Genomic DNA, 23,992 nt, shown 5'->3' with positions numbered 1-23,992 from the left:
CACACAAGCTCCCAGGTAAGCACTGCGGGGTCCCCAAAACTGGCACTCCCTGCATGGCACCCCTCTGACACCCCCCATGCTGGTGGGGGCTGTGGGGCACAGGGGGTGTTCCCTCGAGAAAGGGTGGGTGTCTGGGCATGGAGAGGGAGAGAACGACAGATGGAGGGCTGCAGCTCTGCCCCTCAGGTTTGGGGGTGTCTTCTCCCTGAGGTCCCCATAGGTGACCCTAAATCAGCAGGGCAGCCTGGGCAGGTCAGTGTCCAGAGGATGGCGATTATCCCGGGAATCCCAGGCATCTCCCAGGGCCTCCGGCAGCTGCCCTGGGCTGAGTCACCCCACAACCAGTACGGCCCCGAGCACCAAGCCGCCCTTCAAAGGTGCCGCGGGTGACTCCTCTTAGGATCGAGCCGGCATCTCCAGCACTTCCATCCTGGCATAACCCACGCAGTGTGTCTCCCCAGGGCCACCACGCTCTCCATGGAGACTGGCAGCTCCTTCCAACAGCTTGGCATGCAGCAGCACCTCGAGCCCCCCAGGCAGCAGCTCCCAGGCTACGGCAAATGCGGCACCACGGGCAGTGATCCTGGGAAAGCTGCTGAGTGCAGTGGAGGCAGCGGGATCGGGAAGAGGCCAGTGCCAATGGTCTGCAGCACTCCATGGTGAGAGTGAGGGGTTGGGGGAAGGAGGGAGACAGGGAGGTGGGCAGGGGAAGCTCTGGAAGTGCCAGGGCAATGGGACCCCAGGTTGGTACTGGGGGAAAAGTCTGAGGTCTGTGAGCCACCACGTCGCAGCATGGCCCAAGGGAGAAGACAGGCTCTGCAGGGAATGGTGCTGTGTTGGGCTGCTCCCAGCAGCAAGGGAGACAGGTGTGTGTTGACTCCCTGTCCTCTCGCCAGGGAATCTGGGCTCCAGTTTGATGCTAGAATGGGATAACATAGATCTGGGATGACATGAAGCTCTGGGGAGGTAGAATGGAGCTGGGTCCTCTCTAACACCCTTGTCCCTGCAGTGGGAATCCCTACGCGGGGCTGGTGAGCCACCTGCGGGCATCCTGGCTCTCGGGGAAGACACGGCCCATGGAATACCGCGTGGCACAGCTGGAGGCTCTGGGACGCTTCCTGGATGACAAGAAGCAGGAGATCCTGGAAGCCACTGAATTGGACATGGGCAAGGTAAGAGGGGCTGGGAATTGGGGGGCACTGGCATCACATCTTTGAAGTCCTTCATACTCTGTTGTCTGGGCATCCTTGTGGGGGTCTGGGCACAGGCGTGTCCCTTCCTTGGGGTCCTGATTCCCCCTTGGCATGCTCCCAGGCTGGTGCATCTGTAAGTGCTGGATCCCTGCAGATCCAGGGATAGTGGAGGGACCGTGCTGTTGATTCCATCCCTGGTGCCCTGAAACCAGGCAAAGGCCCTGTTGGCCTATCGGTGACCAGCTGAGGTGGAAGTGTTTCACACTCTGGTCTGCATCCTGGGGGTCCATGTGACCTCCACAAAGGTGACATCCTGGGGTGCTCCTGGCCAACCCAGCACGCCCAGGATTACTGGCATTGTGCAACGTGCTGGCACTGCACATTCCTCCCAGAGCCTCCAAGGGACTGGTTTCACTGGCACAGTGGCATGGGCAGGGCTCTGGATACGGCTCAGGGTATTGTGGCATGCCAGGAGCTCCTGGTGAAGTGGATAATTGGATAAAATGGATAATTTTAGTGGTCTCAGCTCATCATCTCTGGAAGTGTTCAAGGCCAGGTTGGAGGGGGTTTGGAGCAACCTGGGCTAATGGAAGGTGTCCCTGCCCATGATGGGGCAGAATTGGATGAGCTTCAAGGTCCCTTCCAACCCAAACCATTCCAGGATTCGGCATCAGTGAAGTGGCCAATGCCCTCAGCGATGTCTTTCCACGTCCTGCCATCTCCCAAGGCTCCTAATTGCCTTGTTTGTTGGAGGCGAGGCCTTCTCCTTCAGCCAGGCCTTGATAGGCATCAGTGCTCTGAGTGTGTCCATCATCTTTCCTAATTACGCCTAATTAGATCCGGTTGTCCAGTAATGAGCTTGTTATGCAGCCGGGCCCTCATAGCTAGATGGACACTTCACCTGCTCTTACGTAGCTGAGGTGGTGTCTCACTTCCAGCGGTGCCAGTTCCTCTCTGGTGCTGATGATTGGTGGCACTTGGATGACCTCACACTTAATGTCCTATCTCACAACCTTTGTATCCCATCCAAATTCTTAATGAACCATCATCTTCCTTCCATCGTCCTGGTAATGCCATAGTCATCCTAGGTTGAGAACAGCCCCGTTGCTTCACTCCATTATCTCATGTGCCTGCTGAGCCCTCACATCCAAGAGGGTCCTCGCACCTCCTGGCAGCTGCATGTTGGGGATCTGAAGGTCTCTTGGTGGTGGAAGATCCTGGGAATCAGCAACTAGCCTTCCCAACCCCAAAGGAGTGTGGGGATGGGAGGAAGACTCCAATCCAGGCATGTTTTTGGGTTGGAAGAGTGCAAAATATGATGTCACAGCACAGGAGCTTTGCTCCCCCTGCTCTCCATGGTCATGAAGGGGCTCCATGAGCCTGCTGGACTATCCCTGATGTCTTCACACCTCCTGCAAGGATGGTATGATCCCAATCTGTGCTCCGCAGCTATGGAGAGGACCCACTGCTCCATCACAAGGGGTTTAATTAAGGTGTGGTTCTTATTACTTCCCTTTAGTCAAGGTCCTAAGACTTTGACTAAACTTAAGACTAAAAGGTGCAGCTTTTGTCCACGGGCAATGGAAGGGAGCTTGGGGCTTTGCTTCCAGCTTGAATATCCAAGTGGTAAGGATGCCTTCCACCAGGACCCGCTCTTCAGAAGCTCTGGTCACATTGCTTGGGTGTTCCCTTGGCTTGGGGCTCTGTTGCCAGCTCACAGTGTTGAGATCAGGAATTTGTTAAATAACACGAAAATGTTAAATTTTGGGTTTTTTTTTCCTTCTGGCCAAATAACTGTTTTCATAAAATTTCTGGGTCACTGACTTTCCCTGGGAGTTACAGGAGGTGATGGAAACTTCTGCTGAAGAGATCCTCCTGCTATTCATGTTTGGAAGAGGGGAGAGATACCTCCTGGGGTGGTGGGGTTGGCATTGGGGTGATGGGGTCTTTGTTAGGATGAAAGGGTCAATGATGGGGTCAGTGTTGGGGTGGCACTTCCATGATGTCTCTCCCCAGCCATCCTTCGAGGCTTTCTTCAGTGAGATCCTCCTCTGCAAGAATGAACTCAATGTCACCCTCAACAACCTGTCCCACTGGATGAAGGATGAGCACGTGGACAAGAACCTGGTAAGAAGGAAGCTCTGGGGAAAGGGAAGTGGGGGAGAGGGATTGCTGGTGGGGAAGGCAGTGCTGAGTTCATGTTCTTCTTCCTCAAAGGTGATGCAGCTGGACTCTGCCTTCATCCGCAAGGACCCCTATGGGGTGGTGCTCATCATAGCACCCTGGAACTACCCCATCCACCTCTTCCTGGTGCCCCTCATTGGGGCCATTGCTGCTGGTAAACCCAAACTCCCAGTCTCCTGGCCTGGAAGTGCCAGGGTCTCCCCAGGGGTCTCACCCCCAGAAGGGGTGGCTGTCACCATGTCACTGTGCTGATGTCCTGTTCATCTTCCCCCAGGGAACTGCGCCATCATCAAGCCCTCAGAGATCTCCAAGAACACAGAGAGACTCATTGCTGAAACACTGAGCTGTTACCTGGACAGTGTGAGAAGCCCTTCTTGTCCATGTCTGTTGTTCCTAGACCATGGTGTTCCTAACCCTGCCTCATACCCACCATCCCCACACATCATCTATGTGCAGAACCTCCTCCTACCATGCTCAGCCAATGTCCCAGCTTCCTGGGATGCTGTTGGTGGGGACACATGGTGACAAGAGGGGATTTTTTGTTTCCTTGCAGGACTGCTTTGCTGTGGTGACCGGCGGTGTGCCAGAGACCACCAGCCTGCTGGAGAACAAATTTGACTACATCTTCTTCACTGGTACGTCCCATGGGACAGAGCAGAGCCCTGCCTGGATGTGGTGCCAGGATGTGTTGGAGGGATGTGTATCTGAGGTCTGGCGGGACCCAGTGCCACATCCCAGAGCCGTGCGATGGCTGGTGGGATTCCCACCTCAATCCATGTTTTCCCTGCCCGCAGGCAGCCCCCCGGTGGGGCGGATCGTGATGACAGCCGCTGCCAAGCACCTGACACCGGTGACGCTGGAGCTGGGGGGCAAGAACCCCTGCTATGTGTCCGACACCTGTGATGTGACCAACGTGGCGCGGCGCGTGGCCTGGGGCCGCTTCTTCAACGCGGGGCAGACCTGTATCGCGCCCGACTACCTGCTCTGCACCATAGAGATGCAGGAGAAGCTCATGCCCGCCTTGCGCGAGGCCATCACCGAGTTTTTTGGCCCCAACCCCCGAGAATCCCCGGATTTCGGCCGCATTGTGAATGACAAACAGTTCCGGCGCCTGCGGGCATTGCTGTGCAGTGGGCGTGTGGCCATCGGGGGACAGACGGATGAGGCAGAGCGCTACATTGGTGAGGCTTGGGGGTCACTCACATTTTGGTGAGCACATTGGGGGTTTTGAGGGGTTCTGCATACAGAGGGGATGCTCTAGAGAGAAAAGAGTTTTAGGGGTGCTTAGAAATGGGTCCTGAGGGGAGGTTTCATCTCCGTCCTCTGTGCCTGGCTGATGCTGTCGGGTTTCCTCTCTGCAGCTCCCACGGTGCTGGCAGATGTGCTGCCCTCGGACCCTGCCATGCAGGAGGAGATCTTTGGGCCCATCCTGCCCATCGTTGTCGTTGCCAACATGGATGAAGCCATTGACTTCATCAACGCACGGCCGCGGCCGTTGGCTCTCTACGCCTTCTCCTGTGACAGCAAGGTGTGTCTGTGGAGCAGAAGAAGTGGGGAGGGAATTCAGACACCACCTCCAAGAGTCCCAGGATGTACTCTGCAGGGTCTTTAGAGCCCAAACACGCTGGGGACATCTGATGGGTAAACTGGGTAATGTTTGCCAAGTGCAAACCCATCATCTACCTTCTTTGCTCCCTCCCAGATAGTGAACCAGGTCCTGGAGCGGACGAGCAGCGGAGGCTTCTGTGGCAATGACACCTTGATGCATGTGACACTGTCCTCACTGCCCTTTGGAGGCTTTGGTAGGTCCAAAATCCCCAGTCCTGGCCAATGGGAACTGGGTGTGATCCGTGGTCTGAGCCATGGTGAGGATGTGAGTTTCTTCCTGCAGCCAGTGTGGTTCTGGGCTGGATCCCTTAATGTCTCTCAGGAGCCAGGTTGTACGTTCATTCCAACTTTTAGGACAAAGTAGTGGGAAGAAAATGGTTATGAAAACCTGGAGAACCTCTTTATAGGATCTTGGAGAGCCTCCTTGGAGAAGAAGAAATCTTTGGTTTCCAGGGACACCAATTTTTGCTTTCTCAGGTGAAAAGTGAGGCTACTTAGCCCTGGGCTGTGGGTGCAGCAAGGTCCAGGGATACATGAATACAGGAATGCTGTTTCCCAGAATACTTCCCCATGACTTGATCTCTTCCCAAAATATTTCTGGGATAGGTCCCTTCATTTGGTGCTGCCCTTGCTCAGCATCTCTGTCGGGGCTGGCAGCTGAGTCAGGCATAATGAAACACCCAAACAATTAATTCCTCACCTGCCTGTGGCTCAGGGAACAATTTTTTGTACTTCCCATTCCGTAACTTATCTTAATTGGGAATGATTCAGACCAACCACCTTCAATTATGAGGTAAAGCCACTTTTGAGCAGATGAAGGGGCTGAAGTCATTGGGGTGAGATGGCACCAAAGCTTCCATGAGAAGTCACTTAACCTCCAGTTAAACCAGCCACAGGAACTAGGAGAACTGGCATTGCCAATGTGGCTCCAGGTTTTTAGAGTTCCGGGAAGAAGGTCGAACAGCTCCAACCGTGGGGAGATACGGTGGAGCATCATGGAGTGAAATCAAGACTTGCAGAAAAAAGCTTGTGTAGATAAATGGAGATGGGTAAAAAGGAGATGCCGGGGCCTCCAAACTGCTGAGCTGCAGCAGGATTTGCTGGACTGAGCATCCATATACCTGGAGGAGGCACTGGAAAAATGGAATTCCTCCACCATGTCTGTGCTGCTCAGAAAATCCTGCAGGTGTCTTTTTCCCTCATTTTGATGCTTGGAGAAGGAAGGCATCATCAGGAGCAGAGTCCCATCCTGAGCATGGACCTGTCCTGTGTGTTCCAGGGAACAGTGGCCTAGGAAAATACCATGGGAAGTTCACCTTTGACACCTTCTCCCACCACCGTGGCTGCCTGCACCGGACCATGGGGCTGGAGACGCTCAACACCCCGCGCTACCCGCCCTACACCCAGCAGAAGTTGGGGCTCCTCACGACCACCTTCGAGGTGAAGCGCAGGGGCACCTGCACCCTGCTCTGAGGCTCCTGCCATGCCCTGCTCTGAAGATGCCACGGAGTCAGTGGGAAGGACTGGGACTGTCCTGCTCTCCCTCTTCATCACGCTGCCCACTTCCTCACCGTGTCCTTTGCCTCGCTGGAGCATGTCGGACAGCCGGGATGGACATCCCCTCCTGCACCCTTGTGGCCTCTGCTCCAAACCATTTTCCAGGACACAGCTGAAATGACCAAAATCTTTTTCTTACTCCAAACTTCTCTTTTTGGTGGAGAAGCGCTCCCATCAGTCCCATCTCCCCTTACATGGACTTTTCCTTTGGAATGAACCTCTCTCCCTCTTCGCTGTTGCTCTTTGCTCCGTGTAACTCTGCCTGTAGTAAAGACTTTGCATCAAACTCTCTCCCAGCCTCTCTTTGTGCCTCCCTCCTCTGGCTTGGGGAGTGCTGGGAGGGTTGGGGGGGCGTTTCCCATCCCAAGCGGTTTTAGAGGGAATGGAGGTGTGGCGGGGCAGGCAGCCAAGGGGCAGGGCAGGAAACTGGCAGCCACCCTGTTAGCTGGGAAGAAGGAAGCTGTGGTTGATAACCCCGGTGCAAGCATCCTGCGCCTCAGCTGTGGGAGCGTGGAGACTGAACTGTCTTCCCACAGCTCCTGGAGAGCGAGGCCAAGAGAGCTGCCGAGGGTGATGGTGGGAACGGGAGTGTGGATGGTGATGCCACGAGGTGAGAGTGTGGAGGGACAGAGGGGTGGCAGGAGGGGTCCCGGTGCTTCATCCTCTCCCTGGAGTCGCAGTTGGATGCTGGGCTGGGGCAATGTGGAGCTCTGAGGAGCTGGAATGGGGCTGGCATCCCTCTAACACCCCTGTCCCCACAGCAGAACCCCTTTGCAGGGCTGTTGAGCCACCTGTGGGCATCCTGGCTCTCTGTGAAGGCTTGGCCCATGGAATACATGGCCCAGCTGGAGGTTCTTGGATAACAAGAAGCAGCAGATCCTGGAGGCCACTACCTTTGACTTGGGCAAGGTGAGAGGGGACAGGAACAGGAGGACTTGGTGGCTGGAGGAGCTGAGGAGCTCCCAGAGCCCAGCTGGGGGTGCTTTGTCCTCCTCTCATTGGGCTCTCCAGTCCTGCCTGGGCTCTGCCTCAGGCTTGCAGCCTCTGGATTTGGGAGACTGAGATGAAACATGTCCCAGTCACCATCCTCCAGAGTCCATCCCTGCTCTGCCATAGACAGAAGGGGCTATGGGGAGCCCCTTGACATGGATAGCCATTCCCACACCCACCAGCCTCAGTTTCCCTCTTCCCTCGGCAAATTAATCCCTGGTTTCTGTCCCTGCTCCCTGCCCTGAACTTTCCACCTGATGTCACCCCCTTTCCTCCCAAGGGACTCACCCAGGCTGTGACTCCCAGAGCCCAGATCCCCTGGCTCTGCAGCCAGAGCCTTAATACCTTAAGGGCTCACTGTCTTCTCCACCCTAGTCCCTTTGGACACCCTCCCTATTCTTCCTGTTGTCTGCATGAATGGGATCTGCATAATTTTCCCTATTTTTAAGCAATCACTGCTTAAAAACATTATGTCGCAGACACAGGGGTTGCTCAATGCCCTTAGGGATTCAAATCCAGCAAGGGATATAGAGGGCTCCAGTCCCCAGATCCTGGGCAAAACACTGTGGAGTGTTGGGATAAGAGCTGCAGAATATGCCAAGGTCACATGCTGCATCCTTGGTGTCTGCAGGCACCCTTTGAAGCCGAATTATCTGAGATCCTCCTGTGCAAGAATGAGCTCCATGAGACCCTGAACAACCTGTCCCACTGGATGAAGGACAAGGACAGGACTCTGGTGAGAGGGAAGAGGAGAGAGAGGATGGGAGGCAGAGCTGGGTGGGGTGGTGGTGCAGGGTGTCCCACAGGTGATGAGCTGGACTCTGCCTTCATCCACAAGGACCCCTATGGGGTGGTGCTCATCACAGTGCCCTGGAATTGCCCCATCCAACTCTTCCTGGTACCTGTCATCGGGGCCATCGCTGCTGGTGAGCCCAAGTTTCCAGTCCCCTGGCCTGGAGGATCCCAGCAGTGCCAAGCAGAGGTGAGGGCACTTTGTCCCTAGAAGGGCTGGCTGTCACCATGTCATAGCTCCAAGATCCTGTCTGTCTTCCCCAGAGGACTGTGTCATTGTCAAAGCCTCTGAGGTGTCCAAGAAGACAGAAAGACTCGTGGCAGAAGTGCTGCCCAGCTACCTGGACAAGGTGGGACACTGTCCCATCCCTGTGGCATGGCTGGGGCAGAGCTGTGCTCTGTGCCTGCCTCACACACCATCTCCAGTTCCATGTACAGCCCAGCTTCCTTCCTCCATGCCCAGCCAGTGTCCCAGCCTCCCAGGATGCTATGGGTGGGGACAGATAGTGACAAAAGGGGGCCTTTCTCATTTCCTTGCAGGACTGCCTTGCTGTGGTGACTGGTGGTGTGCCAGAGACCACCAGGCTGCTGGAGAACAAGTCTGACTACATCTTATTCACTACATCTTATTCATGGGTACGTCCCATGGGACAGAGCAGAGCCCTGCCTGGATTTTGTGTGAAGAGGTAGACGGGTTCCCTCCAGACATCCCTGCTAAGAAGGCAGGGATTGGGTTGGAGATGTGAGCCAGGATGTGTTGGAGGGATGTGTATCTGAGGTCTGGTGGGACCCAGTGCCACATCCCAGAGCTGTGCGATGGCTGGTGGGATTCCCACCTCAATCCATGTTTTCCCTGCCCGCAGGCAGCCCCCCGGTGGGGCGGATCGTGATGACAGCCGCTGCCAAGCACCTGACACCGGTGACGCTGGAGCTGGGGGGCAAGAACCCCTGCTATGTGTCCGACACCTGTGATGTGACCAACGTGGCGCGGCGCGTGGCCTGGGGCCGCTTCTTCAACGCGGGGCAGACCTGCATCGCGCCCGACTACCTGCTCTGCACCATAGAGATGCAGGAGAAGCTGCTCCCGGCTCTGCCTAAGGCCATCAATGATTTCTGTGGCCCCAACCCCCGAGAATCCCCGGATTTTGGCCGCATTGTGGGGGACAGGCAGTTCCAGCGGGTGCAGAGACTGCTGGGTAGTGGGCGTGTGGCCATCGGGGGACAGACGGATGAGGCAGAGCGCTACATCGGTGAGGCTTGGGGGTCACTCACTCCTTCATCCTTGCACGGAGCACATTTCGGGTTTGGAGAAGATTATGATGGAAACTGGGTGCTTGGCCAGGCGGCCTTTTGTACAGGAGGTGTGTCCTGGGGGGATGAGGGATGACCAAGGTGCCATCTCCAACCTCTCTGCCTGGCTGATGCTGTCGGGTTTCCTCTCTGCAGCTCTCACTGTGCTGGCAGATGTGCAGCCCTCAGATCCCATCACGCAGGAGGAGATCTTCGGGCCCATCCTGCCCATCATCATCATCGCCAGCATGGATGAAGCCACTGACTTCATCAACAGCCGGGAGCAGCCCTTGGCTGTCTATGCCTTCTCCTCGGATGACAAGGTAGAGCCAAGCCAGGACTACACCTGCCCCGTGCTCCTTGGCAGCTGTATCCAGCCATGTTTGTGCTCCAAGTGTTTCCCTTACAGCACACAGCCCTAGTTAGGGGGTATGGATTGTGTTTGGAACTAGAGGAATGGGGTGGGAGACCCATGTCCCATCTTCTTTGTGTCACTCCCAGGTGGTGAACCAGGTCCTGGAACGGATGAGCAGTGGTGGCTTCTGTGGCGACGACACCCTGATGCATGTGACACTGCCCTCACTGCCCTTTGGAGGCATTGGTAGGTCCGAAATCCCCAATCCTGGCCATTGGGAGCCAGGTGTGATCCCACCCATGGTGAGGAAGGGTCTCAGGAGGAACTCTCAGCTCCAGAGGGCTCAGTAGTCCATAGGGAAATTCTCCTCCAGAAGCCCTTTGCTTCACCTTGGGCTCTTGGGCTTTGCTGGACATCTATGGAGCACCCTGAGGTACTTTCTCTCCAAATTCCCCATCCCAAGCTCTGTGTTCCCTGGATCCATGGAAATGTCTTGCTTAAAGCACAGGGAATCAGGCTTGAAGCAATCTGGTCTAGTGGAAGTTGTCATGGCAGGGGGGTGAAACTGGATAATCTTTAAGGTCCTTTCCAACCCAAACTATTCTGGTATTCCATGATGGAGACACCTGCTTTTTATGGGATGATGTCCACTACCAGCTCCTGTTTTCCACTTCTGTTTTTCACCTTTTTTCCTCTCTTCTCTCTCAGCTGGCCAGGAGGCATCAGTGACCTCCCTTTATCCTGGGGCTGCTGATGTGCGAGGAACTGAACCCAACGCATCACCCCAACCATGACTAGCATTTTATCAGGAAGACTGACTGGCTCAAGCTGACTCATGGAATTTTATCCCATCTGTTATCAAATGATGTGTGGATTTTGTTATTTTTTGCCAGCCTGCCTGCCGTTCCTGTGCTTGTTCCTGGCCAGCCAGCTTCCACCTCCCAACATTCATCCTTGGTGCTGGGTCCCACCTCGCCAAAGGCACCTTGGTCATTGTGCCTCTCCACCCCTGCAGTCTTGCCCCCTTGCAGCAGGGCTGGATCCAGCATGGATGGGATGTCTTTTGGAGGGTATTCCTGTGGGAGGGAAGCTCATTTGGTGGGAGCATCTTGCTGCTGCCATCACCTCATCAGTGACACCCTCCAGTTGCTAATTATTTTAATTGAAATGGTAAAATCCACTGACAAGAGAGTTTTTGGGAATTTCTCCATCTTCCAGCCTAATTTTCCCCACTCCAAACATCCACTTGGGTGTGCACTAGGTCACCTCCCCGGTCCTCTTTGGGTCACATTCCTGGGAAGCTTCTCCATGGCTTGGAAAGCAGCTGGATGAAGGCACGGTGCTGCTTTTATGGAGCTGGGAGCTTAATTTTGAGTTCTTTGACCCAAAGGATGGCCAGATGCAGCTACCCACCAGGGTCCTGTGCTGTGTATTCCAGGGAACAGCCGCTGGGGAATGCACCACGGGAAGTCCAGCTCTGACACCTTCTCCCACCACCGTGGGTGCCTGAAGGGTGGGATGGGCCGGGAGTCCCTCAACGCCCTGTGCCACCCCCCGTACAGCCAGCAGAAATCTGGGGTCATCCAGGCCACTTCCAAGGTGACACGTAAGAATTACTGTACCCTGCTCTGAGGGTCTCCACATCCCACTTGGAGTCTGCCCACTCAGGACATCTCTTGCTGCTGGTCGCCCACATTTCCCTCCATCCCAGTCCCATAGCCCTCTTTTCTGGCTGTTTGGAGCTTTATTACCACTGGTACCACCAGAGCAGAGGGGTCTCCTGTGCCCCTCATTGCGTGAGAAGGTCCACAACTCCCTGATCCCAAGTCCTTGAGCTGGGATGATTTTGGTTTCTCCTGCTCTATGATCCCAGTTTCCTTTGCCCCATGATCTCAGTGTCCTTTGCCCTGTGTTCCCAGTTTCTCCTGCTCCATGATCCCACGTTTCCTTTGGCCCATGATCTCAGTGTCCTTTGCCCCGTGATCCCAGTTTCCTTCGCCCCGTGCTGCTCCATTCAGGGGGGCTGGTTGTGCCGGTGAAGGGATACCCATTCCTGCTGGGCTGTGGGTTGTCCTGGCTGAATCCCACGGGGATCCCCCTGGGTGGGCGGATGGAGAGAACTGGACGAGGGAGCTGAGATAAAGACAGTTTAATTGGGAAGGGGAAACATCCCCGGTGCCCGCCTCCACGGACTGTGCCGGGACTGAGGGGTCGGTGCCAACGCTGAGCCCGCCAGCGGCGGAGCCGGGCTTTGTAATGAATCCAAGTGTCTGGGCCGCTTCGCCTTCGAGACCTCCCGGAATCTGTGACCCGAGCTGCTCCAGAAACCGGACGGAAAGCTCCGGAGTCTCGGGAAGCCTTGGAAGAGCGGGAGGCTCCGCGCCGGCACCGTAACCACGCGCCTCCGCCGTGGACACGCGCTTCCGCTTCCGCCCGCCCTTCGGACACGCCCCACCTCCCGCCCCACCAATCGCCACGCAGCACGGCCACGCTCCGCCCAATCAGCGACGCTTCCCCTCTTTCTTCCCGCCCCTCCCGCCCTTCGCGGGACTCCCACCAATGAGAAGGGCGTCCGCCGCCGCTCGCCCCGCCCACGACGCGCCGCCGCACGCGCATGCGCAGTGCCCGCGGGGGCGACCAGGGGTCAGGACGCCGGAGGGCCCTTGGGGCAGGTGAGGTGGGAAGGGGGGCCCGGGGGAGCTTGGGGGGCCCAGGGGCGGCCCAGGGGCGGCCCGGCGCTGTGGCCCTCCCGGTGGCGTGTAGTGGCCGCCCAAAACCCGGCTTGGGCCAGAGGGGGGGACCCGGACACTGCACTACCCGCAGAGGGGACCCGCAGAGGATGGGGGCGGAGGGACTTTGGCGGTGACAGGAAGGATCGGTCCCGCTGCGGGGCTCACGTGGGTGCGGGGCAGCATGGGGACGGGGATGGGAGAACACGCGGGTCCCTTGGAGGGGGCAGCACATCAGGGCCCCTGGATCCTTAGGGGTGGGAGGGGACGGGACACCTGGGCGCCCCTGGGAGGTGGGGCGTGGGGGAGCAGGATGCCCGGGGCGGGGAACAACTGGGTCCCTTTTAGCGGGTGGACAAGATACCCGGATCTCTTGGGGGATACGCTTGGGTCTCTTAAGAGGGGGCCGCAAGGAGGGGTGGGATGCTTGGGTGGCTTGAGAGGGGTTGGCAGAGGAAACGGGATGCTTGGGTCCCTAGGGCGAAGCACTTGTGGTCCCTTATGGGATGTTGGGACAGGAGTGCCTGGGGGTCCAGGTCTCTTAGGGTGGAGGGGTGGGAATCAGGGTGCCATTGTCCCCCCGTGGGAAGTGGAGGGGCCTTGGCTGCCCCAGTCCCTTACTGGTAGTTGCTGAGGTTCTCTCTGCACCCCAGGACCGGCCATGGCAGCGCTGCGACTGCTGTACCAGGCTGCCCGTGCAGGTGAGGCCGCCCGGGAATCCCCAAACCTCCTGAACCCCCCCAAACCCCACTGTGACCCTGCTGACCCTCCTGTCCCTCCCCAGGCCCCCTGGCCCCACTGGGCTCCCTGCGCCCGCTCAGCACCAGCACCCCCAGGGACTGTTACAGTGAGTACAGCCGTGCCACCCCCGTGGGGGCTCAGCTCCCACCCCAGGGCTCTGCGGGGTGGGCACAGCTCCCCTCTTCCCGCAGAGTACGTCAACGTCCAGGAGCCGGCCATGGACATACGATCCATCACTGACCGCGCCGCCCAGACCCTGCTCTGGACCGAGCTCGTCCGAGGTGAGACCCCGCTCACTCTCCTCGTTTGTGGGGTGACCTCCCCCCTCCCCAAATATGTCATAACCCCTGTTTCTCCCTCGCAGGCCTGGCCATGACCCTGAGCTACCTTTTCCGTGAGCCGGCCACCATCAATTACCCGTTTGAGAAGGGCCCGCTGAGCCCGCGGTTCCGCGGGGAGCATGCGCTGCGCCGGTACCCGTCCGGGGAGGAGCGCTGCATCGCCTGCAAGCTCTGCGAGGCCGTGTGCCCGGCACAGGTGAGACTTCCTCCCCCTCCCCTTCCTCCTCCTCCTCCTCCTCACCTGGGGCTCCGGCCGTGACGGTGTCCCCGCGCCAGGCCATCACCATCGAGGCCGAGCCCCGTGCCGACGGCAGCCGCCGCACCACCCGCTACGACATCGACATGACCAAGTGCATCTACTGCGGGTTCTGCCAGGAGGCCTGTCCTGTGGATGCCATCGTGGAGGTGAGTGGGGCCTGCAGGGGGGACTGCAGGGACTCCCTTTTCCCACCACGGTGACCCCGAGGGTGACCCCGTCCCACCCTGGCAGGGCCCCAACTTCGAGTTCTCAACGGAGACGCACGAGGAGCTGCTCTACAACAAGGAGAAGCTGCTCAACAACGGCGACAAGTGGGAGGCCGAGATTGCGGCCAACATCCAGGCTGATTACCTGTACCGGTGATGGCCCCCACCCGCCCCCCAAATAAAGTGTTTGGGGGTTCACCCCCTCTGTTGGCACTGTGGGTGCCAGCCCCTTCCCATAACTCCGTGTCTTTTCCTTTCCAGCGCTGGGGTCAGACCCCCCCAACCCTTGGGTGGATCCCACCCCTGGGTGTGTGGTTGTGTTTTGGGGAGTCCTTCAGGTCCTGGGGGGTGGTGGCACCAATGTTGGGGTAGGGGGTGGGTTGAAGGGAAAGGTGTGGGAGGTGGAGGGCAGACAAGGATGGAGGAGCAGTGCGGGGGGGTTTAGGAATTTGGGAGGGTCATTTCCAGCTTCTGAGGGCAGCCAGGGTAGGGGGGTCCTGGTGATCCTGGCAAGGGGGTTCACAGTGGTACTGGTGTGAGGGTCCCAGTGATGCCTCTGATTCGGGTGATCCCAGCAGAGGGTCCTGATGGTACCAGTGGGGGAGCCTCTAGTGGTATTGGTATGGGTGTCCCAGTGATGCTGGTGTGTGGGTACCAGCGTGGGGTGCCTGGCAAATCTGTGGTCTCAATGGTACCAGTGTGGGGGTCCCAGTGATCCCAGCAGGGAGATCCCAGCGCTACCAGTTGTTAGGAGGTGTCCCTCGAAGGCGAGAGTAACGCAGGGGCGGATTAGAGTGAAGGGACTCTTAATGATTGGTGTTTGTAAGTATGTATGTGTAGGGTTTATTTTAGAGCAGTTGGGTGGCAGTTGAAAGCAGGTGTGTAGGTGTTTTGGTCATTATTATCTACAGTAATACAGCTACATGAAAGCATTAGAAAATGCTACTTTAAAGAAACGTCTAAGGGAAAAGAGAAAAAACGAAAAAATAAGGGTAAAAACAAATCATCCCGGCAGATCTTGGGACTTACTTGATGCAATTTATTTGTCCCTTGGTCAAAGTGATGGTCTGGATCTGTCAGCAGTGGGGGAAGAAGCCCACAAAACACAAAGTCCGATGGATTAAAATGTGATCAGGCTCTGGGGGAATGCCTCAGAAATGAGTCTGGGAGCACTTCGGGGGGCTTTGATGCTCAGTGATCCCTTTTCAGCTGCCTCTCACGGCGGCGCAGTTCAGCCTTCCTTCTTCCGGAAGCGAAGCATTAGAACTGAGCCAGTTGTGCAAGGGAGGGCCACGAGCATGACGAGAACGACGACTGCGCCTTGCAGGACGCAGGCAGTGATAGTTCACCCCCTTTGTTTTATGCAGATTGGACAGTAGCACCCCAAACCTCTTGTCTCCAGGGATGGCAGTCTGGCGCCAGCAAAGCAGCCGGCTCCGGCACAAATGCGGGGTGTTGGCAGTAATTACTCACTCACTGTCCGGTCTCACACCGGTGCGGGGGTCCTGCTGATACTGGCGGGCGGTTTCCCGGCTCCGCCCGGCTCCGCGAAATGTTTCCCATTTCCATCCTCCTCGGGGGATGTTGCGGGGCTCCTGTCTCCGAGGGGCCGCTCCCCACGCAGTGCGGGGTGCGGTACGTCCCGGGGAACGAGTTTCCAGGGGGGCGGCGGGGCCGGGCCGCTCGGTCCCTCCCCGGGGCCGGGCTCTTCCTGGGGAAGAGGAAGTGCTGGATCCCGGCCGAGCTCGGTGGCGGGGGGGGGGGGGGCAGCACGGCCGGGTGGGTCGGAGAGAGTCCGGCCCGGGCGGTCCCGGGGCGGGGAATGCGCTGGCCCTGACTCAGAGGCAGCTGAATGGGGCGGGGGGTGGGGGGGGTTTCGAAAGTACTTTGCCAGCCCGGTGCTGGGCACAGCCGCGTGTGACTGAGCGGGCCGGTTTCCCACGATTCACAGCACGGGGACAACCCGGTTCCGTCGCCGCAGCCGCCGAGACACCGGGGCGGCCTCTGCCCTGCTGTCCCCCTTTCCCGCCCTCACGCCTGAGGAAGCTCTCAGTTTCCCATTCTCATCCCACTCCCCATTGCCTCCTGTTCCAGTCTGTCCCATCCCCAGGTGTGTGCCCTGACGCCTCCGCATCCCGGGCCGGACCGGGCGTCTCCGGGGGGCCATGGGGTCCCTGTTCCGCAGCGAGGAGGTTTGCTTGGCCCAGCTCTTCCTCCAGTCGGCTTCTGCCTACAGCTGCATCAGCGAGCTGGGGGAGCGCGGGCTGCTGGAGTTCAGAGACGTAAGTAGGGGCTGGGGGGAAGTTTTGGGGTGTCTGCGGTGCAGGGGGTTCGGCTTGGGTGGGCCTGGGTGCACTGGGTTTGGGGTGCTCTGTGTACAGGGGGTTTGTTCTGGTCGGGTTTGGGGTGGGTGTTCTAGGGTGCCGTGGGAACAGGGAAGTTGGTCAGGCTGGGTTTGGTGCCTGGGCTGCCTGTTTCCCCGGGGTGCTGAACCCGCCAATCCAGTGTGGGGCCATGCCTTGACTGTACCCCCGCAGCTGAACCCCAAAGTGAGCCCCTTCCAGCGACGCTTCGTGGGTGAGGTGCGGCGCTGCGAGGAGATGGAGAAAACCTTCAGTGAGTGCCGGGGGGCCGCGGGCTGACTTTGGGGGGCTTCTCAGGGGAACGCCCGGCTCAGCCTGACCGTGTCCCCCACTTCTCCAGCCTTCCTGCAGCAGGAACTGCGGGCCGCGGGGCGGGTGCCGGGGCCCTGTCCCGAGAGCCCGCGGGCGCCGGCGGCGCGGGAAGCGCTGCGGGTGCAGGAGCAGTCGGAGCAGCTGGCGCAGGAGCTGCGGGAGGTCTCCCGGAACCGAGCGTCCCTGCGCGGCCGCCTGCGGGACCTGCGCCAGTACCTGCACGTGCTGCGCGAGGGACAGCGCTTCACCAGCCTGCCGGTGGGTCCGGGGGTCCCCGCCGACCTGGGGGTGCTGCTTTGTGCGTCAGTTTCCCCCAGGCTCATCCCTCTGCTCCGCATCGCCGCAGGCCCCCCTGGGCTCCCCGCCGCGGCCACGGGCGCTCTCGGAGCGTGAGCCCATCCTCGACCCCTCCCTGCACCAGCACCTCGACCGCAAGATCAAGTGAGAGGGGGAAGGGTGTGGGGTGGGGAGTGGAGAGGGGCTCTGGGGCTGTGGTGTGGCCGTGGGGCATCTGGGAAACTGTGGGATAAGGCTTGGAGATGACCTTTGGGGCAGTGGCACAGCCATGGAGCGGTTTGCCTATCCCAACACTCCCGCTGTGTCTCTCTCTGCAGCTTCGTGGCCGGCGTCATCCACCCGTGGCGAGTGACTGCCTTTGAGCGGCTGCTGTGGCGCGCCTGCCGCGGGTACCTGGTGGCCTCCTTCGTGGAGATGCCCGAGCCTATGGAGGACCTGGCCACGGTGAGGCAGTACCCGGGGGTGGGCTGGCAGGGCTGTGGGGGCTGGGGCACCAGAGTGACACGGACAGTGCTGTCCCCAGGGTGAGAACATCACCTGGGTCATCTTCCTCATCTCCTACTGGGGCGAGCAGATTGGGCAGAAGATCCGCAAGATCTCGGACTGGTGAGTGGCCATGCATCTGCCCACAGGGAGGTTTATTTAATAACACCCGCTCTGGACCCTGCTGCGGGGCCGGGCTGGGGAGCCCTGACACCCCCTGACAGGGCAATGTCCCTCTGTCCCAGCTTCCACTGCCAGGTGTATGCATACCCGGAGAGTGAGGCCAGCAGGACAGAAGCCATTACCAGGCTGCATGGCCAGATCCAGGAGCTCAGCGTGGTGAGCTGGGTGCCATAAGGGGATGTGGGGGCCACGCTTGGATTGCCATCCCTGACACAGGTGCCCGCAGACGCTGGAGGAGACGGAGAAGTACCTGGCGGAGGTGTTGGACAAGGTGGCACAGGTGCTGCCCACCTGGCGCGTGCAGGTGCAGAAGATGAAGGCCATCTACCTCGTCCTCAACCAGTGCAGCTTCGATGTCACCAAGAAGTGCCTCATCGCCGAAGTCTGGTGCCCCGTGCGGGACCTCACCCAAGTGCAGGATGCCCTGCGCCAGGGATCTGTGAGTGGCTCAGTGTCCTCATCCTGGGCATGCTCGGTGTCCCCATGTCCTCGCACCAGGAATTGTTCAGTGTATCCACGTTCTTGTTCTGGGGTTGCTCAGTTGTCCTTGCATCAGGAGCTGTCCTGTGTTCCCATGTCCTTGCGCCTGGGTTTCTTGGTGTCCCGTGTTTTCACGTCGAGGGTTTGTCACTGTCCCCATGTCCTCGTGTCAGGGGTTGTTCCGTGTCTCCGTGTCCTTTTTGTGAGGTTGCTCAGTGTCCCCGTGTTCTCATGCCAGAGGTCGCTTGGTGTCCGATGTCCCCTCATCATGGTGGAGCATGTGCCAGGCTGGAGGGGATTGTGGGGTGGGTGCCAGGAGCAGGCTCCAGGTGCTGGGAAAGGGGTGCTGGGGGCTGGTGCCAGGAAAGGGGGGTGTTGTGGGGTGGGTGCTGGGGGCAGGCTCCATGTGCTGGGCAGGAGAGCACGGGGGGTACCAGGGTCAGGTTCTGGGTGCTGTTCCCACAGTACCAGAGTGGCTCCAGCGTGGAGTGCTTTGTGCAGCGCGTCCCCACCGCAGAGAGCCCCCCCACCCTCATCCGCACCAACAAGTTCACCGCCGGCTTCCAGAGCATCGTGGATGCTTATGGGGTGGCCAGTTACCAGGAGGTGAACCCCGGTAAGGCCCCCTGGCACCCCCTGAGGCCCAGGGCTGAGAGGGGACACCTTGTGTAACGCAGCCCCTGTGTCTCGCAGCACCCTACGCCATCATCACCTTCCCCTTCATCTTCGCCATCATGTTTGGGGACGTGGGGCACGGGCTGCTCATGTTCCTCTTTGCGCTCTGGATGGTGCTGTACGAGGACAGCCCCCGCCTGCGGCAGGGCACCAACGAGGTGGGGGCACGACGGAGGGGTGGGACACAGTCACAGACATGGGATGGTGTTGGGGTTGGAGGTTTGGGACATGGCTGGGGACGTGGGATGGGGCTGGATGATTCAGGATGGGGTTGGTGGCTCGGGGCAGGGTCAGTATGGGTCAGGGTGGTGCTGTGGGAAGGGAATGGTGTAGGGCAGGGGAGGTGGTGTGGGACATGGGAGCTGTGTTTGCCCCCCCTAGATCTGGCTGACGTTCTTCGAGGGGCGCTACCTCATCTTGCTCATGGGTGCTTTCTCCATCTACACCGGTTTCATCTACAATGAGTGCTTCAGCAAAGCCACTGCCATCTTCCCCTCTGCCTGGAGTGTGGCCACCATGGCCAACCACTCCTCTTGGAGGTGGGGTCCCACCCCCATGCCCCCTGCTCGGGTCCCCAGCTCACTGCTGGCACTGACACTCCTTGCTCTGCCCCCAGCTCTGCGTACCTCGCCACCCACCCTGCGCTCACCCTGGACCCCAATGTCACCGGTGTCTTCCGAGGGCCATATCCATTTGGGATCGACCCAGTGAGTGTCCCGTGGGGATGACAACGAGGTTGGACCCTCTGTGGGGTGATGCAGAGTCTCACCCACCTTGCTTGTGACAGATCTGGAGCTTGGCCACCAACCACCTCAACTTCCTCAACTCCTTCAAGATGAAGATGTCAGTGGTGCTGGGCATCGTGCACATGGGCTTCGGTGTCATGTTGGGGGTCTTCAACCACGTGTGAGTCCTTGGGCTGCACCCACGGGCTCTGGGCATGCCAAGGGCACTGGGATTGGACTCACCTGGGTGGGATGGGGTGGCACCTGGGGTCTTGTACCCCTGAACCTCGGTGGGTGCTGAGGATGTGCAAGGGTGAGAAGGGACGGGCTGAGCACGGCCAATATCCTCCCACCCAGGCACTTCCAGCAGCGGCACCGGCTGGTCCTGGAGTTCCTCCCAGAGATGATTTTCCTCCTGGCTCTTTTTGGCTACCTGGTCTTCCTCATCTTCTACAAGTGGATCAAGTTCAGTGCTGCTGACTCCCTGGTGGCCCCCAGCATCCTCATCCATTTCATCGACATGTTCCTCTTCACCTCCAATGCCGAGAACCTCCCGCTCTACCCGGGGCAGGTACCACCCCACCGCCCTGGCGGGCACCTGCTCCCCACCCTGGCTGGGAGAGCAGGTGTCAGGAGTGGGGCTGTTCTCAGGTGGGGTAGACCCCAAAATGCTGTCCTTGTGCCCCAGGTGCCAGTGCAGATGGTGCTGGTGGTGCTGGCGCTGGCGTCGGTGCCCGTCCTGCTCCTGGGGACGCCGCTGTACCAGTGGTGCCGGCAGCGTGCCGCGAGGACGGTAAGGCCAGGGGCCGTGGGGGGCTCCATGGGGGTCACGAGGAAGTCTCACTGTTGGTGCTGTCCCGCTGCAGCCGCTGGCCACGGGGGAACAGGAGCCGCTGCTGGAGGGACAGGAGGCTGGGAACTCTGTCAATGCCACCACGGAGGACGTGGAGAGCGGGGGGCACAGCCCTGATGCCAAAGTGAGGGGCATCCAGGTGGGCTTTGGTGGTGGGATGAGGGTATCTGTGCCCTCTGCTGATGTCCCATGTCCCCTCCCTCCCTGCAGCACTTGGACTTTGCCGAAATCTTCATGCATCAGGCGATCCACACCATCGAGTACTGCCTGGGCTGTGTCTCCAACACCGCGTCCTACCTGCGACTCTGGGCACTCAGCCTGGCACACGCCCGTGAGTCCCCTTGGTCCTCCCTTGTCCCACTCAGAGCCAGGCAGACCCTCACTCCCCCCTCCTGCTCTTGTCCCTCCCATTCGCAGAGCTCTCGGAGGTCCTGTGGTCCATGGTGATGCGGAACGGCTTCGTGGGGCTGAGCTACGTGGGCGGTGTGGTGCTGGTGCCCGTCTTCGCCGCCTTCGCCGTGCTGACCGTGGCCATCCTGCTGGTGATGGAGGGGCTCTCTGCCTTCCTCCATGCCCTGCGCCTGCATTGGTGAGCCCCCCAAAGCTGACGGGTCACTGGATGGGTCTGGGGGGGGGTGATGGACCTCCCCAGAGCACTCCTCAACCCCCTCTCCTTGCCAGGGTGGAGTTCCAGAATAAGTTCTACGTGGGTGCCGGGTACAAGCTGTGCCCCTTCGCCTTTGCCCCGGACACCTGGGACTAGCCATGCCAAGGGGATTCCAGGGGCTTGGAACATCGGCTGTGCCCTAAATTCCCCCCGCCATTGGACCCCTGGAGCCTCCTTGGTGGTGAATAAAGCCATCCTTGTGGCTTCCCCCAACTCTGCGTTGCCATTGCTTGGGTAGGAGCTGCAGGGGGGTGCTTGGGGGTGCCCCCCATCACTGTTGGCTGTAGCCAAAGGTGGGGGCTGTGGTGGGGCCGTAGGTGCTGAGCTGGGGGAAGGCAGGCAGAGGGTAGGGCAGGGTGCGGGGTTTGGCTCCCACAAAGACACCAGGGGGGCAGGTGAGGGGCTGGAAGGTGGGTGTGGGGAGCTCAGGGAAACTGGGGGGTGCTGCTGGCTGTTGGGGGGCAGCAGCCAGAGTCCCATGGCTGCGTGGAGCCCCTGCGGGGGGGAGAGGCAGCAGCAGGGGCTCGGCCCCCCCTGCAGCCCCCCTACCTTTCTCCTGCTTCTCGGGGCGGGGGGGCAGCGGAGTGGCCCGGGCGCGGGGCATCGCACCCAGCAGGGACCCTGCCGGCACCCCACACCTGCAAGAGAGGTGGGGTGGGGGGCTCAGGGAGGTGGCTCAACATCCTGGCCGTGGTGTGGGGACAGCATCCAGGCGTGCCTTACCATGGCTCGGGGTCGCCGTCCCGAAATCCCTTGGCAAAGGGGTTGCTGGCGATCTTCAGCTGGGTGATCTGCGGAGGGGAGCGGGGTCAGGGAGCTCCTGGGAGGGTGCCCCAATTTCCGTCTGGCTGGTGCTCACCCGGTGATTCTGGTAGGCTGTCACTGCCATGAACTGGGTCTCGGGGAAGCTGAAGGACTTGAAGTTCTGGTGAGCAAAGCGCTCGCTGTCGTGCCGCGGGTCCACGAAGACGACGTGGAAGCGGGGCTGGTAGCGGTGCATGGAGTTGAGGATGATCTAGGGGTGGGAAAGAGAAGGTGGCAGGACCCCACCCCAGGCAGGGATGCATTGTGTCTCCCCCATCACCCAGCCCGCAGCGGGGTCCTCACGTGGCCGTTGTCGTCCAGGAGGTTGTTGGTCAGCTTGAGCTTGTCGAAGGACACGATCTGCCGCATCCACTGGGCACCCTTGGCTGGGGAGTCGGGGTGGAAGTGGACGCGGCCAGGAGCCGCCGGCTCGGCCCGGCCCGCCGCCAGCCAGGATGAGCTGTGGAAGGCGTATCTGCAGGGCAGGGAGGGGCTTAGCACCCCCAGATCTGGTCCCCCGCCCCCATTACCCCATCCCCACCTGTATCTCTTGTCGTCCAGCGGGATGAAATCCATGAGCAGGACGTAGTCGGCCAACGGATCCAACCCCGAAAGCTTCACCTGAAAGGTGGGGAACATCCTCCTGCGCAGAGAGGGGGTGGGAAGGGGGTGCCCCCCCCACCTTTGCAGCCCCCCAGGCCGCTCCGGTTCCCACCTGCCTGCCTTGGTGACGATCATCTCGGTGCCCAGGCGGTTGAACTCCTCCCAGAGGCTGCCCATCTCCAGCCGTGCCGCGGCGTGGCACACGTGCCGGTTCTTGCCGCTGGCCCCCGGCCCCTCGCCAGCCCATCCGAGGCTGGGGGTGCATGGAGACCCCTCACCTGGGCCCCCCAGGAAGGCTGCAGAGGATTGAAGGGGTGTTGGTTGGGGGGAACAGACCCCGTGCAGGGCCACCCCATCACACTCTCCTCCATGGAGATGGTGGCAGATCAAGGTGTCCTATCCCCCACCACAGTGGGGTTTTATCCCCATCCCTGCCGTCCCCCGAAACGCCGCAGGACCCCACCCCACCACTGGGTGCAGGGTGTGTTGTCATGGGTCGGTTTTACCTGCCATGGCTGTGGTGGGAGTGCAGGAGGTGTCCGTGGCTCCGTTCCCCGGCATGGCGGCTGTGGGACCCTGCCAAAACCCCCTCTCAGTGCAGCGCTGGCTCTGCAGTGTCCCTGCAGCCTGCCGGGGGTTTTATGCCCCAGCTCGGGGATGGAGAGGCGGGGGCTGGAGCTGAGGTGGTCCTTGGGGGCTGAAGCACGGCCCCCTTGCCCAGCCTGCCTTTGCGCCTTGACGCGGTGATGATGGACGGGAGGGGAGCGGTGGCACCGCTGGGACCACCGCCAGTCCCCAAACAGGGCTTGGGATGCCCCGGGCTGGGCAGGGACATCTTTCTTGGGGTCTTCTTGTCCCTTCATATCACAGATCTGAGCGGGGGGAGGTGGGGGCTCCCCCAGGCAAAGCCCCTCTCGGTACGCGGCCATCACCACCTGATATTGCAAATCACGGTGATGTGTTGAGGCATTGGCAAAGATCCACTGCTCCAGCGGAGCCTCTGCGGCTCCAGAGGGAGGAATGAGCTGCCCCCTCCCCATAACCCCCCCCCAAGGTGGGTCCAGTCTCTGCCCTGGAGCCTGGGACCCCCTGTGCCCTCAGCAGTGACAGCGGGAGATGGATGGGGACAAGCAGGCGCCGCAGGGCTGAGGGCTCTTTGTGGGAGGGGACAGACACTGGGATGGGGCATTCACTGGGAAAAGCAGAGGGGTTATTCCAGAGCCCCCCTACTCCCCTCCAAACTGCTCTGGTACCATGGATGCTGTCTCATAGCACAACATGGAGTGTATTCTAGAGGGATGA

General features: G+C 59.9%; 5 protein-coding genes across 5 annotated transcripts; 4 read left to right on the top strand and 1 right to left on the bottom strand.

The window, feature by feature from the left end:
• The first annotated feature begins 47 nt into the window (after nucleotides 1-47).
• On the top strand, nucleotides 48-6,833 carry LOC128789287 (aldehyde dehydrogenase family 3 member B1-like). The gene is made up of 11 exons (XM_053945053.1): nucleotides 48-377; nucleotides 462-659; nucleotides 1,010-1,172; nucleotides 3,210-3,320; nucleotides 3,411-3,531; nucleotides 3,652-3,737; nucleotides 3,931-4,012; nucleotides 4,172-4,558; nucleotides 4,739-4,905; nucleotides 5,080-5,179; nucleotides 6,265-6,833. Exons 1-11 carry the CDS (start codon nucleotides 160-162, stop codon nucleotides 6,456-6,458), a joined length of 1,827 nt encoding a protein of 608 aa, XP_053801028.1. The 5' UTR covers nucleotides 48-159; the 3' UTR covers nucleotides 6,459-6,833.
• A 230-nt stretch (nucleotides 6,834-7,063) lies between these two features.
• Nucleotides 7,064-11,601, top strand: LOC128789718 (aldehyde dehydrogenase family 3 member B2-like; the record flags this gene model as incomplete). Its single annotated transcript, XM_053945883.1, is given in 11 exon segments — nucleotides 7,064-7,148; nucleotides 7,299-7,392; nucleotides 7,394-7,451; nucleotides 8,164-8,268; nucleotides 8,347-8,458; nucleotides 8,589-8,674; nucleotides 8,865-8,943; nucleotides 9,185-9,574; nucleotides 9,771-9,937; nucleotides 10,116-10,215; nucleotides 11,408-11,601. Coding segments are annotated over 11 exon segments (1,470 nt in total), but the record flags the coding sequence as incomplete, so codon positions are not given.
• Nucleotides 11,602-12,553: 952 nt separating this feature from the next.
• On the top strand, nucleotides 12,554-14,484 carry NDUFS8 (NADH:ubiquinone oxidoreductase core subunit S8). The gene is made up of 7 exons (XM_053945459.1): nucleotides 12,554-12,641; nucleotides 13,352-13,399; nucleotides 13,483-13,545; nucleotides 13,631-13,720; nucleotides 13,804-13,976; nucleotides 14,057-14,185; nucleotides 14,271-14,484. The coding sequence occupies exons 1-7, from the start codon at nucleotides 12,584-12,586 to the stop codon at nucleotides 14,400-14,402; spliced, it is 693 nt and encodes a 230-aa protein (XP_053801434.1). The 5' UTR covers nucleotides 12,554-12,583; the 3' UTR covers nucleotides 14,403-14,484.
• Nucleotides 14,485-16,057: 1,573 nt separating this feature from the next.
• Nucleotides 16,058-21,496, top strand: TCIRG1 (T cell immune regulator 1, ATPase H+ transporting V0 subunit a3). Its single transcript, XM_053945458.1, has 19 exons — nucleotides 16,058-16,527; nucleotides 16,783-16,861; nucleotides 16,949-17,178; nucleotides 17,267-17,361; nucleotides 17,535-17,661; nucleotides 17,741-17,823; nucleotides 17,946-18,039; nucleotides 18,110-18,322; nucleotides 18,829-18,979; nucleotides 19,057-19,196; nucleotides 19,420-19,577; nucleotides 19,655-19,745; nucleotides 19,826-19,944; nucleotides 20,121-20,334; nucleotides 20,452-20,556; nucleotides 20,630-20,740; nucleotides 20,827-20,947; nucleotides 21,034-21,205; nucleotides 21,298-21,496. The coding sequence occupies exons 1-19, from the start codon at nucleotides 16,411-16,413 to the stop codon at nucleotides 21,377-21,379; spliced, it is 2,502 nt and encodes an 833-aa protein (XP_053801433.1). The 5' UTR covers nucleotides 16,058-16,410; the 3' UTR covers nucleotides 21,380-21,496.
• A 58-nt stretch (nucleotides 21,497-21,554) lies between these two features.
• On the bottom strand, nucleotides 21,555-23,251 carry TBX10 (T-box transcription factor 10). The gene is made up of 8 exons (XM_053945882.1): nucleotides 23,197-23,251; nucleotides 22,803-22,986; nucleotides 22,629-22,730; nucleotides 22,391-22,562; nucleotides 22,143-22,298; nucleotides 22,007-22,074; nucleotides 21,833-21,921; nucleotides 21,555-21,778 (listed from the first exon to the last, which is right to left on the bottom strand). The coding sequence occupies exons 1-8, from the start codon at nucleotides 23,249-23,251 to the stop codon at nucleotides 21,555-21,557; spliced, it is 1,050 nt and encodes a 349-aa protein (XP_053801857.1).
• Between the last annotated feature and the right edge of the window lie 741 nt (nucleotides 23,252-23,992).

This window comes from Vidua chalybeata, chromosome 6 (genome assembly GCF_026979565.1).
Source record: "Vidua chalybeata isolate OUT-0048 chromosome 6, bVidCha1 merged haplotype, whole genome shotgun sequence".
NCBI lineage: Eukaryota > Metazoa > Chordata > Aves > Passeriformes > Viduidae > Vidua > Vidua chalybeata.
The sequence above is the reverse complement of the archived record's forward strand: the minus strand, read 5'-3'. Positions and strand labels throughout refer to the sequence as shown.

Bases quoted from the DNA above. Each gene is read 5' to 3' on its own strand.
- TBX10 (XM_053945882.1), bottom strand. From the start codon at position 23,251: ATGCCGGGGAACGGAGCCACGGACACCTCCTGCACTCCCACCACAGCC. The intron at 22,987-23,196 runs GTAAAACCGACC...AATCCTCTGCAG, and splicing joins TCCCACCACAGCCATGGCAG to CCTTCCTGGGGGGCCCAGGT. The intron at 22,731-22,802 runs GTGGGAACCGGA...CTCTCTGCGCAG, and splicing joins ATCGTCACCAAGGCAGGCAG to GAGGATGTTCCCCACCTTTC.
- LOC128789287 (XM_053945053.1), top strand. From the start codon at position 160: ATGGAGGGCTGCAGCTCTGCCCCTCAGGTTTGGGGGTGTCTTCTCCCT. The intron at 1,173-3,209 runs GTAAGAGGGGCT...GTCTCTCCCCAG, and splicing joins CTGAATTGGACATGGGCAAG to CCATCCTTCGAGGCTTTCTT. The intron at 4,013-4,171 runs GTACGTCCCATG...CCCTGCCCGCAG, and splicing joins TGACTACATCTTCTTCACTG to GCAGCCCCCCGGTGGGGCGG.
- NDUFS8 (XM_053945459.1), top strand. From the start codon at position 12,584: ATGCGCAGTGCCCGCGGGGGCGACCAGGGGTCAGGACGCCGGAGGGCC. The intron at 12,642-13,351 runs GTGAGGTGGGAA...TCTGCACCCCAG, and splicing joins CCGGAGGGCCCTTGGGGCAG to GACCGGCCATGGCAGCGCTG. The intron at 13,546-13,630 runs GTGAGTACAGCC...CTCTTCCCGCAG, and splicing joins CACCCCCAGGGACTGTTACA to AGTACGTCAACGTCCAGGAG.
- TCIRG1 (XM_053945458.1), top strand. From the start codon at position 16,411: ATGGGGTCCCTGTTCCGCAGCGAGGAGGTTTGCTTGGCCCAGCTCTTC. The intron at 20,335-20,451 runs GTACCACCCCAC...CTTGTGCCCCAG, and splicing joins TCCCGCTCTACCCGGGGCAG to GTGCCAGTGCAGATGGTGCT. The intron at 20,741-20,826 runs GTGAGGGGCATC...CCCTCCCTGCAG, and splicing joins GGCACAGCCCTGATGCCAAA to CACTTGGACTTTGCCGAAAT.